Genomic DNA, 13,127 nt, shown 5'->3' with positions numbered 1-13,127 from the left:
GAAGCCACGGGAGAGTAGAGTGAGGTGGAGATAAAGAAAGATGGAGGAGGAAAGAAAATTAGAGTAAAAGGAGGAGAAAATGTAAGTTTGGGTGAGGTTGAGGTGTGAGGCGGTGATGTTAAGTTGAATGTTAGGGTTTTGGCACATAAAAGAGTATATATAGTAGCTTATAAAAATGACAAAATAACCCTTAGATTTATTTCGGTTTTTTCGGTTCGGTTCGGTGACCGAACCCTAAAACCAAACCACAACCGAAAACCGTGATTTTTATAAATATTAAACCAAATCACTCCATATTAACCACTTTTCTATTCGGTTCGATGTTTTCGGTTCGGTTCGACTCGGTTTTTCGGTTCGACCCGGTTTTTGCTCACCCCTAACCATTAGTGAATTTTTTTCATGTAATTACACACCCAATTGTGATTGTAAATGAATTGTGTAATTTTTTTTGCTATTTCCATTGCGTCTTTGATTGTTTTTCTTTTTCCAAAATCTTCAAGGATTAAATCAATACAATGTGCAGCACAGCTAGTCCAATAGATGTGTGGAAATGCCTCCATCAATTTTTTTCCACCAGCTCTCATTGCCGCTTCATTATCAGTGACAATTTGAATAACTTTTTCTGGACCAATTTCCTCAACTACGCTTTTCATTAATCCAAAATAATATTCAGCGTCTTTAGAAGTAACAAGTGAAGCGTCAACTGACTTATGAAAAACAGTTCCACGGTTAGAATAGATCATAAAATTAATTATTGACATTCTGGTTGTGCCTGTTCATCCATCACACGTGATTGTGACACCACGTTCCTTCCATATTGAATCAAAAGAAGCAATATATTTTTTCATCGATTTATATTCGTTAGGAAGAAATACCTCTGCAATTTCATAAGGAGTTGGTGGAGGTATGTTTGCCAACCTCATGAGCTGCTCTGAGTAATGGTCGCGTCCAAGGTGAATTGGCAACTTCAAATGGTAATCTATTATGAAAACAAAATTACCAAATGCTTTCATTAGTTTTTCTTTCTGGCTTTTAAACCATTTGGTGCTAACTTTTGGCTGCTTTGCTGTAGCTCTTTTTTTTTTCTAATTCAACCTCTCTGGCTGCTAATCTAGTAGCCGGTGTTGATGCAGGAGTAAACCTTTCACTTCCTCCAATTCTTTCACGAGTAGTGAATGAACGACCAAATTGTTTTTGTTTTTGTTGGCCACTACCGCTACCACCACCTACATCATATTGATCTTCCCTACTCCTTCTTTATCCATCTTCTTCATACTGCCGCATGCTCTCTTGTCTTGCTTGTTGAAATCCATCTTCCTCCTCATCATCTTCTGAATCTGGCTCATTCATTCGAGCACATTCATCTTCAAGCTCTTTTGACCTTTTTGCTTTTTCTTTTTTAGCCAGATTAAATTCCATCATAAGTTTATACATATCTTTTCAGACGTTATTAGAAACTTGTGGACAACTACTTACTTGACCAAGTAGATGAGCCAAGTGTTGTTTTAAACGAGTTATTCCACCCGTAATTTTTTTACCACAAAATGAACAAATCCCTTCCCCTCTATTTCCGGTTGGAGTAGCGAAATTCCATCCAATATCTTGACTAGGTTTTGATCCTGATTCTGCACGTGCTCTAGGCATTTTTAAATTTTTATGACAAAAAAATTAAAATATTATCATATATTATTAATAAATTAATAAATTAATTACATATTTAATCAAACTAAATGATATGATTTTAACACAATTATTATTGCAAACTAAATTATTATTAAATAATAACTAGACATAAATTATAAAGTAAATATGTAAATTTTTTACTTACCGGATTTAGAAGCTTCAAATAGAGTATAAGAATTGTGTTTATTTTTTTAACTGGAAACTCCAAACAATATAATAGTTCTGTGTTAAATTATTTACAAATGAGACATATATATATATATATATATATATATATATATATAGTATATCGGAAAAGAATATATTTACTATTTACATTTGTCATTTTTCTCAATTATTTTTGAGATATCAATAATTTTACCACAATAATTCACTTCCATTATTTTTAAATGGAATAATTTACTGACACACCAACATATAGCCAACACCTACCTTTTGTTTTATATAAATATATTAACATGTGTCATTTTCACAAATCTCACTCACCTATAAATGTCTAATAATTACTAAAATATGACAACCCATTGCAATTTCCTTTCTCACTCACTTCATATAAGACTTCTTTTTGATATAAAGTTAACTGGCTCCATCACGTGCTCATTGTCAGACAAGTCAGTGAGATAACTGCCTTTTCCCGCCCATTTTCTTCACTTTCTTCTTCTCTTTTTTAACTCCGTTACTTTACGAAACTGTGAGCAACGGTGGCACCTGATATGCAACGGGTGTAACGACCGTTATTCATCAAAAATTAAAATGCATGTAACGTAACAGTAAAACAGGTAACGGTAAGGTGAAATACCTAAAAATAACGGCCGTTACGTTACGTAACGGCCGTTATTTAAAACCATGATGATAGCGTTTAATCTTGCCATGCTAGCTAAACAAGCTTGGCGTTTAATCCAGAATCCTGAGTCGCTTTGCGCCAGAGTGTTCAAGGCTAAGTATTATCCGAATGATTGTTTCCTCCGTGCTTCAGTTAGGAGGGGTGCGAGCTTTGTTTGGCATAGTATCTTGGAAGGGGAAAAAGTTATTGATTCAGGGATTGCTTGGCGGATTGGAGATGGTCAGATGGTGGATGCCGAAGAGATAATTGGATTGTCACTTCCAATCATATGAATCCGCTCGGTGTTGTTAATGCTCCGGTTGATTGTACCGTCAGCTATTTTATTGATGGCTCTGCTATTAGTTGGGATAGAGATAAAGTAGTTTCTGCGTTCTCTTCTCAAGTGGCAAAGGAGATTTTGAAGATTCCCATAAGTAACAGGTTGCCCCCGGACAAATTATTTTGGCCGTCGAACAAGAATGGTCTCTATACAGTCAAATCGGGTTATTACAAAGCCTGTAGTATTCTGAATAGAGGGTCTGCTAGTTCTTCGTCAAGCTCTGATCATAGCGATCTATGGAAAACGATTTGGCGGGTTTTAGTTCAGCCGAAAATACGTCATTTTCTATGGAGGATTTGCCATGGTACGGTGCCTTGCAAAAACAACCTGGTCAGTAAAGGAGTGGCAGTGTCACGACCCAATCTCAAGGCCGAGACTGGCGCTAGGGAATGGGAGTGGTTGCTCCAAAACCCGTAGCAAGCCTAAAAACGTAAAATAATTTTTCGCAAATACATAAACGTCCTGCATGACAGATAATAATACATCTCATGCTAAACATACACGCCAGGCATACATATCCTCTGGCAGTCTCAAACATCAAAACGCGGCCAGCGTAAAACATTTAAATTAAAACATTTAAGTTATATTTACAAAAAACCATATATTACAAACTGATTTACAAAACACTTATCTACTGCAGCTCTAAGAGTAAAGTACTGTTTCTTTGCATACTTTCAAAATACAGACTTCTGGAAGTAGGATAGAAGTCCGTTGCTTCAAAAGCGTCTTACCTCTAGAAAGAAAATCTGTGAGGGGTCAGTATATGGGGATATACTGAGTGAGTTCATATGTTTACTAATAAATATTCAATAAAACATAAAACAATATTTAATCTTATGCAGCCAAGTATAAGATCCGATTGAAACCTTAATCCTCGAACATGCTAAACGTATATACTCAGAGGAAAACTTATCCAACAGTCCGACCCGGGAGTATCCACACTCTACCACGTCAGTCGCGACAAACCTCTTGATTCTAATGGTAGGTCCAACCCACTGGTAGGTCCAACCTACTAGATACGGGGCTCAGGTTACATCGTAACCGAGTACACTCTCGTATCGCATTCGCATATCCAACTTCGAAATTTATATTCTTAATCGTATTCACAGCTGTATCAAATCAGAACTGGGGATCATGCAGTCCTATTGCCGCTTAATAGGTAGCACGTTCCATCGGATCAACACTGGTTTTAAATTAAACGTATATGCAATTCATATAAAGATTTTGCACTAGAAACATGCAAATCAAATATAAAGCAATACAAAATAATTGCTTGCGTAAATACATTAAAAGTAAACTTGTATAAACTCACAGAAAACGCTTATCCAAAAATACGTCGGGGCTTAAAAACGTCAAGCTTCACGAGCTCATGGTCCAGCTGCTTCTTGCCTCGCCGGACCTAAAACAATTTTAAAACATTTGACTCGAATCAGAATTCTATTCTAAGATTGACCCTAAACTCGAGACACGATACGTTATACTTTCATTAACCGTCGTGCTTCTCACGTATATTCCGATAAACGCTATCTAACTTGTTTACGGATCGTATATCTCTTCTAATTCAATTCTCATTTAACCTCATTAGGTTAACGTCTCAAATTAATCGATAACTAGTCGAATACTAATCGATTTCAAATCTCGATATGCGCGTACAATAAATTTTTCTCAAAACGGGTCGATCGGTGAAAACACTGTGCATACGCGCGTCTGCCTGTGCGGCTGCACAGGGGACTGTGCGTCCGCACAGGGGCAGACTGTGCATTCGCACAGCCACCTGACTGTGCGTTCGCACAGTTTGGCGGGGTCGATTTCCGACGTGCTTCTAGGCGTAAAAACACCCTAAACGCATCCAAAACGCTAATCTAACTTCAAAACATTCAAATTCAATCCGATAATCGATAAAATGATAAAATTGTTTCGTGGTCTAAAATTTTGAATCGATATAACTCAAAATATATCCGTCTAAACGATAAAACGCCAAGCTTACCGTGATTCGCCACTGAAATACGATCAATTCGAGTTATTGAACGTCGGAAACGGAAACCGCGCGATGAACCGTAATTGAAAACGGCGAGAGAGAAAGAAAATGAGATGAAGAAGTTGAGGTTTTGGATCCTTCAACGGAAGGAAATTATATATATATTCTGGCTAATTTGCAACTTGGCCCTTGAAACTTTTCAAAAGTTTCAATTTAGTCCAAAATTTATTCGCGTCCAAATTTTAAAAGATCTCCGATCGACTCGAAACTTTTATCATAAATACTATATATTATTTCGCGGACTTTGGCGAAATAATTATTGTTACGGGATTTATAATTTATTTTATATTAATTTCCGAAATTAAATCCTCAAATCCTGCTAATTAACTTATTAAAATTTATTCTAAATTCCCGATATAATTAAATTAAATTCTCCTTAATTTAATTTATCGGAAATCTCGACACGTGACACGACTTAATTACCTTAAAATATTTTGGGGTATTATAGGCAGTCAGTAATAGCTGTCCCAGGTGTGGTTCTCCAGGTGAGACCGAGCTTCATATGCGTTGAAGGATTGCGAGGAAGTCCGAGATTTGTGGTTGTTATCGCCTCTGAGTCTTCGGTTGATCATGGCCCAACTCTTTTGTTGGTCGACTGGATTAGAAGTATGTTTGAGTCGCTCAAATCTGATGAGCTCCAAGCTTTTATTGTTAGCTTATGGGTGTTGTGGAATGACCGCAATAATATTGTGTTCGATAATCCTCGTCTTCCGGCTCAGTTCTTGTTTAGTAGTGTCCCTGCTCCTTGTGATCGTGTGGCTTATCAACCGGTCCAGTCTCGAGCAAACGCTCCAGCTGTTTGGATTCCTCCGCCTTCTAGCTGGATCAAGGTGAACACTGAAGCTGTCGTGGTTATTCACAAAGATATTTCTGTCATCAGCGCTGTGTGTAGAGTGCAGGACGGTTCGATGATGAAATCTGGGGTTTCTATTCTGCATGGAGTAACTGATGTCGAACTGGCAGAGTGTTATGTTGTGCGCTCAGTTGGCAGCTACAACCCAGGTCCACGATGCCATTCTAGAATCTGATGCCCTTTCTGTTATTCGGCGTCTCCAGCAGGAAAGCACTGCCATTGACAATATTCAGTTGATAGCAGATGATTGCATTACGATGGCAAAGAGGAGTAACGTCGTTTTTTAACATGTTGGTCGAGAATGCAACTATGTTGCCCATGCACTTGCTAAGTGGGGTGTTTTTTCTCAAAAAAGATTGTAATTTTGACGGTGAAGTTTCTTTTCCGGTTAATGAACCCGTTTCCTCGTTTTGAGTTTTAATAAAGTAATCTTTTCCTCTCAAAAAAAAGATATAAAGATTAAACCAGAGAATCTTATGAACGATATTTTACCCAAGAAAAAAATGAAAATAAAAACTAAACTGCATAATTCATTTTGTTTTTGTTTGGTAAATAAATTAATTTTATATGATTTCAAAAAAAAAAAAATTTAAAACGTTCATTAAGTAGTATAATTTGCAGTGTCTACGAGTTGTCTCTACAAAGTCCATCTTTTACTTTGCTTTCCTCCCTCGCACTCTCTCATCGCCGATCGCACTCTCTCGATCCACAGGTTCTTTCTATACTTACATTATAACTCCTCCACGTCTTTGCTTCCCTACGAATTTTCTACATTATTTGTTCATTATTTATAACAACTCTTGCATTTTTTTTCAAGCAAAATGAAATGTGTATCAGTTTTTTTGAACTAAAATTCTGGATTTTGTTTTCAGTTTTGATGCAATTTTCATTCTGATTCAAGAAATGACTGTTAAAAATTAGATCTGGTGTAGACTGTTTCTTAGTTGACTCTGCGCTGATTAATCTTTCATTGCTGTGATTTACTCTCTGTTTATTCTGTGAATTTTCTGATTGCATTTCTATTTAGCTTGTTTAATTCTTAAATTAGGGTTTTAATTAGAGTTCATGATGATCTTAGTTTCGTTCATTCAACTTATTGATTGGTTAATGCTCTAGCATTTTGTTTTATCGAAAAGTTAATGTATGTTTTTTTTGTCATTTATGAAGGGTATGCTTCTTCAACAAAGTTCTTGTGCCTCGTCTCTATAGCAACTGGTAGATTTTGGGTTTGCTTGGAAGCTGTACGATATGGGTCGCTTAAAGATGCAACCAGGGATTAAGGCGATCGAGGAAGAACCCGAGGATTGTGATTCTTCTTCCTATTCTAATAAAGCTACTTTAGCGTGCATAATAAATGCAGAAGTGGGTGCGGTGTTGGCAGTCATGAGGAGAAACGTAAGATGGGGAGGTCGCTATATGTCTGGTGATGATCAGCTAGAGCATTCTTTGATTCAGTCCTTGAAGTCATTGCGCAAGCAAATCTTTTCGTGGCAGCATCCGTGGCATACCATCAATCCTGCTGTGTATCTTCAGCCTTTTTTGGACGTGATTCGCTCAGATGAAACGGGTGCTCCAATCACTGGCGTTGCTTTGTCATCTGTGTACAAGATTTTAACTCTTGATGTGATTGATCAAAATACTGTAAATGTTGAAGATGCTATGCACTTGGTAGTTGATGCTGTGACGAGTTGCAGATTTGAGGTGACAGATCCTGCATCTGAAGAAGTTGTGCTGATGAAGATACTTCAGGTTCTTCTATCTTGTATGAAGAGTAAGGCATCAGTTACACTGAGTAATCAGCATGTCTGTACCATAGTAAATACTTGTTTTCGTATAGTTCATCAAGCAGGAAGTAAAGGAGAGTTATTGCAGAGATTTGCTCGCCAGACAATGCATGAGCTGATTAGGTGTATTTTTTCACACCTTCTAAACGTTGACAACACAGAACATGCACTGGTTAATGGAGTTAGTACAGTCAAACAGGAGGTAGAATTACACAATTTTTACGTTTAAAATTGTTGATTTTCTGTTTGCTTCATGTCCTTAATTAGTTGCTTAGTTTCGAGAAAAAAAAAAGAGCTGGATGAAAACTGCAAAGAAAAATAATTAGGTTTTTTTCTATGCAATTAATTAATCATCATTAATAAATGGACTAAAGAAACTCAATTTGGTTTTATATTTGAGTAATTAGTTTGCTGATATTACAAAATGAAAGCTTCCTTCTAATGATCTTTCCTTATACTTTTTGTTCTTTGTGGGGACATGATAGACAATGTGATTCTTATCCTGGTATTCATGGTTGAAATTGGACCCAAATTTGGGGAGAACTTGTGAGTTCTTATATCAAATCAGTTGCTGATGATGTGGACAGGCATACAGAAACTGAAATCACGAGGATTAGTTTATTAATCTTCTTAGCTTATGATTTATCTTGCATTTTTACTCCTTGAAATATAGCTGTATCATTAAGAAAACCTGCTGTATTGAGTTCTATGCTCTAGTGCAACTTTACTAATGACAACTGAGAATTTACTACCTGTTATTTTATTTTTAATCTTACACCTAGTGTAAATTTGCAAAAAAGTGGAATTAAATGTTTATGTTTTAATTTTCATCTAGTGGCATATTATGTGCAATATAATGCAGAGATCATATATTAGCATTTTTTACAATATCTTTGAACTTAACTCTGGAGAGAGAATCATGATTTGTGTAGTGTGAATTTATTTACTTTACCCTAATATATGTTACAATTTCTTTGTTTTACAGATTGGTGGTCTAGATAATGATTACACTTTTGTGAACAAACAAACAGAAAATGGTAACAGAAGTTCCGAAATGGATGGTCAAACATCTTCGACAAGCTATGGTTCTGGTGTTTCTACAGTTCTGGTGCCAGCTGTTATGGAAGATAACATTGGAGGCTGTAGTGTTAAGGATACTCTTCCATATGATTTGCACCTCATGACTGAACCGTATGGCGTCCCCTGCATGGTGGAGATCTTTCACTTTTTGTGCTCTTTGTTAAATGTTGTTGAGCATATGGGTATGGATCCCAGATCTAACACCATGGCATTTGATGAAGATGTACCCCTCTTTGCATTGGGCTTAATTAATTCAGCTGTAGAATTGGGCGGGCCTTCTATTCCTCGTCACCCTAGGTTACTGAGTTTGATTCAGGATGAATTATTTCGTAATCTAATGCAGTTTGGCTTGTCAATGAGTCCACTGATTCTCTCAATGGTTTGTAGTATTGTTCTCAACCTGTATCACCACTTACGAACCGAACTTAAATTGCAGCTTGAGGCTTTTTTTTCTTGTGTGATTCTGAGACTTGCTCAGAGCAGATATGGTGCTTCATACCAGCAGCAAGAGGTTGCTATGGAGGCACTTGTTGACTTCTGCAGGCAGAAAACATTCATGGTGGAGATGTATGCTAATTTAGATTGCGATATAACATGCAGCAATGTGTTTGAGGACCTAGCCAATCTGTTGTCAAAGAGTGCATTTCCAGTGAACTGCCCTTTGTCTGCAATGCACATTCTTGCTTTGGATGGTCTGATAGCTGTTATTCAGGGGATGGCTGAAAGAATTGGCAATGCATCAGTTAGTTCAGAACAGGCTCCAGTGAACCTTGAGGAGTATACACCCTTCTGGATGGTGAAGTGTGACAATTATGCCGATCCTTATTACTGGGTTCCATTTGTCCGCAGGAGAAAATACATTAAGAGGAGATTGATGATTGGAGCCGATCACTTCAACCGGGATCCAAAGAAAGGCTTAGAATTTCTTCAAGGAACACATCTCCTACCTGACAAACTTGACCCCCAAAGTGTGGCCTGCTTTTTCAGGTACACAGCTGGGTTGGACAAGAACCTAGTCGGGGATTTTTTGGGAAATCATGATGAGTTTTGTGTCCAGGTTCTTCATGAATTTGCTGGGACTTTTGATTTCCAAGGTATGAATCTTGATACTGCTCTGCGGTTGTTCTTGGAAACTTTTAGGCTCCCTGGAGAATCTCAAAAAATACAAAGGGTTCTTGAAGCATTCTCTGAGAGATACTATGAACAGTCGATGCAGATTCTAGCTAACAAGGATGCTGCTCTTTTGTTATCTTATTCACTTATAATGCTCAATACAGATCAACATAATGTACAGGTGAAGAAAAAGATGACTGAAGAAGACTTTATACGGAATAATAGGCATATTAATGGAGGAAATGATTTACCTCGAGATTTTCTGTCAGAATTATACCACTCAATCTGCAAGAATGAGATCCGCACTATTCCAGAACAAGGATCTAGTTTCCCTGAGATGAATCCGAGCCGTTGGATAGATCTGATGCTCAAATCCAAGAAAACTGCTCCTTTCATTGTATCCGACTCTGTAGCCTACCTTGATCATGATATGTTTGCGGTTATGTCAGGTCCCACAATTGCTGCTATCTCAGTTGTGTTTGATCATGCAGAACATGAAGATGTTTATCAGGCATGTATTGATGGATTCTTAGCTGTTGCAAAAATTTCTGCATGTCATCATCTTGAAGATGTATTGGATGATCTAGTTGTGTCTCTCTGTAAGTTCACTACCCTCCTGAATGCGTCTTCTGCTGAGGAACCTGTGCTGGCTTTTGGTGACGACACAAAAGCCAGGATGGCAACCGTCACTGTTTTCACCATAGCAAACAGGTATGGTGATTTTATTCGCACAGGTTGGAGAAATATCCTGGACTGTATTTTACGGTTGCACAAACTTGGTCTTCTTCCAGCACGTGTTGCCAGTGATGCTGCTGATGAATCAGAACTTTCCACTGAACTTGGTCATGGGAAGCCTATTCCAAATTCTTTATCTTCAGTTCATATGCAATCTATGGGAACTCCTAGGAGATCTTCTGGATTGATGGGCCGGTTTAGTCAGCTCTTATCTCTTGACACTGAGGAGCCAAGATCACAACCTACTGAGCAACAACTTGCTGCTCATCAACGCACTCTTCAGACTATTCAAAAGTGCCATGTTGACAGCATTTTTACCGAGAGCAAGTTCCTGCAAGCTGAATCTTTGTTGCAGCTTGCGCGAGCACTTATCTGGGCAGCAGGGCGGCCTCAAAAAGGGAATAGCTCCCCAGAGGATGAGGATACTGCAGTTTTTTGCTTGGAGTTGCTGATTGCAATTACTCTGAATAACCGGGACAGGATTGTGCTATTGTGGCAAGGTGTGTATGAGCACATAGCTGGTATTGTACAATCAACTGTGATGCCTTGTGCATTAGTAGAAAAGGCTGTGTTTGGACTCCTCCGGATATGCCAGCGGTTACTCCCTTACAAAGAGAACCTGGCTGATGAACTTTTGAGGTCATTGCAACTTGTTTTGAAACTTGACGCTCGTGTTGCTGATGCTTATTGTGAACAAATTACTCAGGAAGTTAGTCGTCTTGTAAAGGCAAATGCTACGCATATCAGATCTGGAATGGGTTGGCGTACAATTACATCACTTCTTTCCATAACAGCTCGGCACCCTGAAGCTTCTGAAGCTGGATTTGAGGCACTTATATTCATTATGAGTGATGGAACTCACTTGTTGCCAGCCAATTATGTTCTATGTCTTGATGCAGCGAGGCAGTTTGCAGAGTCTCGTGTGGCTCAGGCAGAAAGGTCTGTACGGGCACTAGATTTAATGGCGGGTTCTGTGGATTGTTTGGCTCGGTGGTCTCATGAGGCTAAAAAAGCAATGGGGGAGGAAGAAGCTACAAAATTATTGCAGGACATTGGGGAGATGTGGCTGAGGCTTGTACAGGGATTAAGAAAAGTTTGTTTGGATCAGAGAGAGGAGATCAGAAACCATGCTGTTTTGTCCCTGCAGAAGTGCTTGACGACGGTGGTAGATGAGATCAACCTTCCTCATGGTTTATGGCTACAGTGTTTTGATCTGGTAATTTTTACAATGCTAGACGACTTGCTTGAAATTGCTCAGGGGCACTCCCAAAAAGATTTTAGAAACATGGATGGCACGTTAATCATCGCTGTAAAGCTCCTGTCAAAAGTGTTTTTACAGTTACTCGATGACCTTGCACAGTTGACAACATTTTGTAAGTTGTGGTTGGGAGTTCTCAGCCGAATGGAAAAGTATTTGAAGGTTAAAGTGAGGGGGAAGAAGAGTGAGAAGCTTCAAGAAGTTGTGCCTGAACTTTTGAAGAACACATTGCTCGCAATGAAGACCAAGGGAGTGCTATTACAGAGGAGTCCGTTGGGCGGGGATAGCTTATGGGAACTAACATGGCTACATGTGAATAACATTGCTCCGTCTTTACAATCAGAGGTGTTCCCAGATCAAGACTGGGAGCAGTCGCAGCCTGAATCAGCTGCAAACTTGGAAACAGTTCCTCTTCCATCAAATGGATCAGTGGCTTCTGAAGGATCCGGCACTTGAGGGTAACATTTGCTAAGTTTCATCATCCTGTATTAGTTTCGGTAATACATGCAGCTTAGAGCAGATCATTGCAAGCAGCAAGATGGCATGTATTTATGTCCGAACACCCGAATTGACCGAGTTATGGTAGAGATTTCGTAAGTGTTAGTATGAGCATATGCCAGTGGACCCAAGTTGCATAGAGGAAAGGATTTAACATAGAAATGATGTGTAGAGATGTGAAAAGGTTGACCAATTATATATTAATGACACCCTGGATTTTTGTTCCCAAAAATATGGCTTTCCATGCTCTGATGTTTATATAGTTTGTCAGGATAAATGTGTAGCAGGTGTTTGTACAGTTTTTCAGAATTGCTTTATATGTGGTCTAGGAATTTGCTTCATCCCTGTGTTCCAACGTACTAGCTCCTTTGTTGAGTTCCTTATAGAGAAAATTACGTTCCGTACATTTTTTTTAAAAATATTTTTACAGCAAACATCTTAACTTTTTGTTGTTGTAGAAATACTTTTTTTTAACTATTTTTTTTTGTAAAAATACGTCATCTACCAATTATCTACTAAAAGCGTACTTTTGCAAAAAAAAAGAAGATTAGTGCGTATTTTGCAAATATTAGCTGAAAATAGATAATTTTACAAAGCCATTCTTTATACGCTTTTTACTTTTGCTTAATACAAATATCATTTTCTATCAAAAATAATATTATTTTAGTTCTGTTTCAATTGAGTTTGTATATATTTCAGGTGCAGTAGGGTTAAAAAAACTTATAAATATTGGCTTTTACTTAATTGAATATAGTTTGGTGAACCAGCCTATGGACATCCGTATATTCTCATAAGATATTTCAAGAGGTAGTTTCCTAAAGAAATATTTAGGATCTATAACATAATAAGGTAAAATATTTACAAATATGCTACCTTATACTTTTTTTTTTACAATAGTATTTTTCATATTTTTAAATATGCC

The 13,127-nt window shown here is 37.8% G+C and overlaps 2 protein-coding genes across 2 annotated transcripts; both read left to right on the top strand.

Moving 5' to 3' along the window:
- The first annotated feature begins 2,795 nt into the window (after positions 1–2,795).
- On the top strand, positions 2,796–6,024 carry LOC126687613 (uncharacterized). Its single transcript, XM_050382170.1, has 3 exons — positions 2,796–3,176; positions 5,370–5,825; positions 5,869–6,024. Exons 1-3 carry the CDS (start codon positions 2,796–2,798, stop codon positions 6,022–6,024), a joined length of 993 nt encoding a protein of 330 aa, XP_050238127.1.
- A 315-nt stretch (positions 6,025–6,339) lies between these two features.
- Positions 6,340–12,546, top strand: LOC126686456 (ARF guanine-nucleotide exchange factor GNOM). Its single transcript, XM_050380509.2, has 3 exons — positions 6,340–6,449; positions 6,905–7,723; positions 8,507–12,546. The coding sequence occupies exons 2-3, from the start codon at positions 6,986–6,988 to the stop codon at positions 12,161–12,163; spliced, it is 4,395 nt and encodes a 1,464-aa protein (XP_050236466.1). The 5' UTR covers positions 6,340–6,449; positions 6,905–6,985; the 3' UTR covers positions 12,164–12,546.
- Positions 12,547–13,127: the final 581 nt, after the last annotated feature.

The sequence above is a fragment of the Mercurialis annua genome, linkage group LG6 (genome assembly GCF_937616625.2).
Source record: "Mercurialis annua linkage group LG6, ddMerAnnu1.2, whole genome shotgun sequence".
Classification (NCBI taxonomy): domain Eukaryota; kingdom Viridiplantae; phylum Streptophyta; class Magnoliopsida; order Malpighiales; family Euphorbiaceae; genus Mercurialis; species Mercurialis annua.
Note: the sequence above shows the minus strand (reverse complement) of the source record. Positions and strands in the feature narration are given on the sequence as shown.

Bases quoted from the DNA above. Each gene is read 5' to 3' on its own strand.
- LOC126687613 (XM_050382170.1), top strand. From the start codon at position 2,796: ATGAATCCGCTCGGTGTTGTTAATGCTCCGGTTGATTGTACCGTCAGC. The intron at 3,177-5,369 runs GTCAGTAAAGGA...GTGGTTCTCCAG, and splicing joins TGCCTTGCAAAAACAACCTG to GTGAGACCGAGCTTCATATG. The intron at 5,826-5,868 runs GTAACTGATGTC...TTGTGCGCTCAG, and splicing joins GGGTTTCTATTCTGCATGGA to TTGGCAGCTACAACCCAGGT.
- LOC126686456 (XM_050380509.2), top strand. From the start codon at position 6,986: ATGGGTCGCTTAAAGATGCAACCAGGGATTAAGGCGATCGAGGAAGAA. The intron at 7,724-8,506 runs GTAGAATTACAC...TTTGTTTTACAG, and splicing joins TTAGTACAGTCAAACAGGAG to ATTGGTGGTCTAGATAATGA.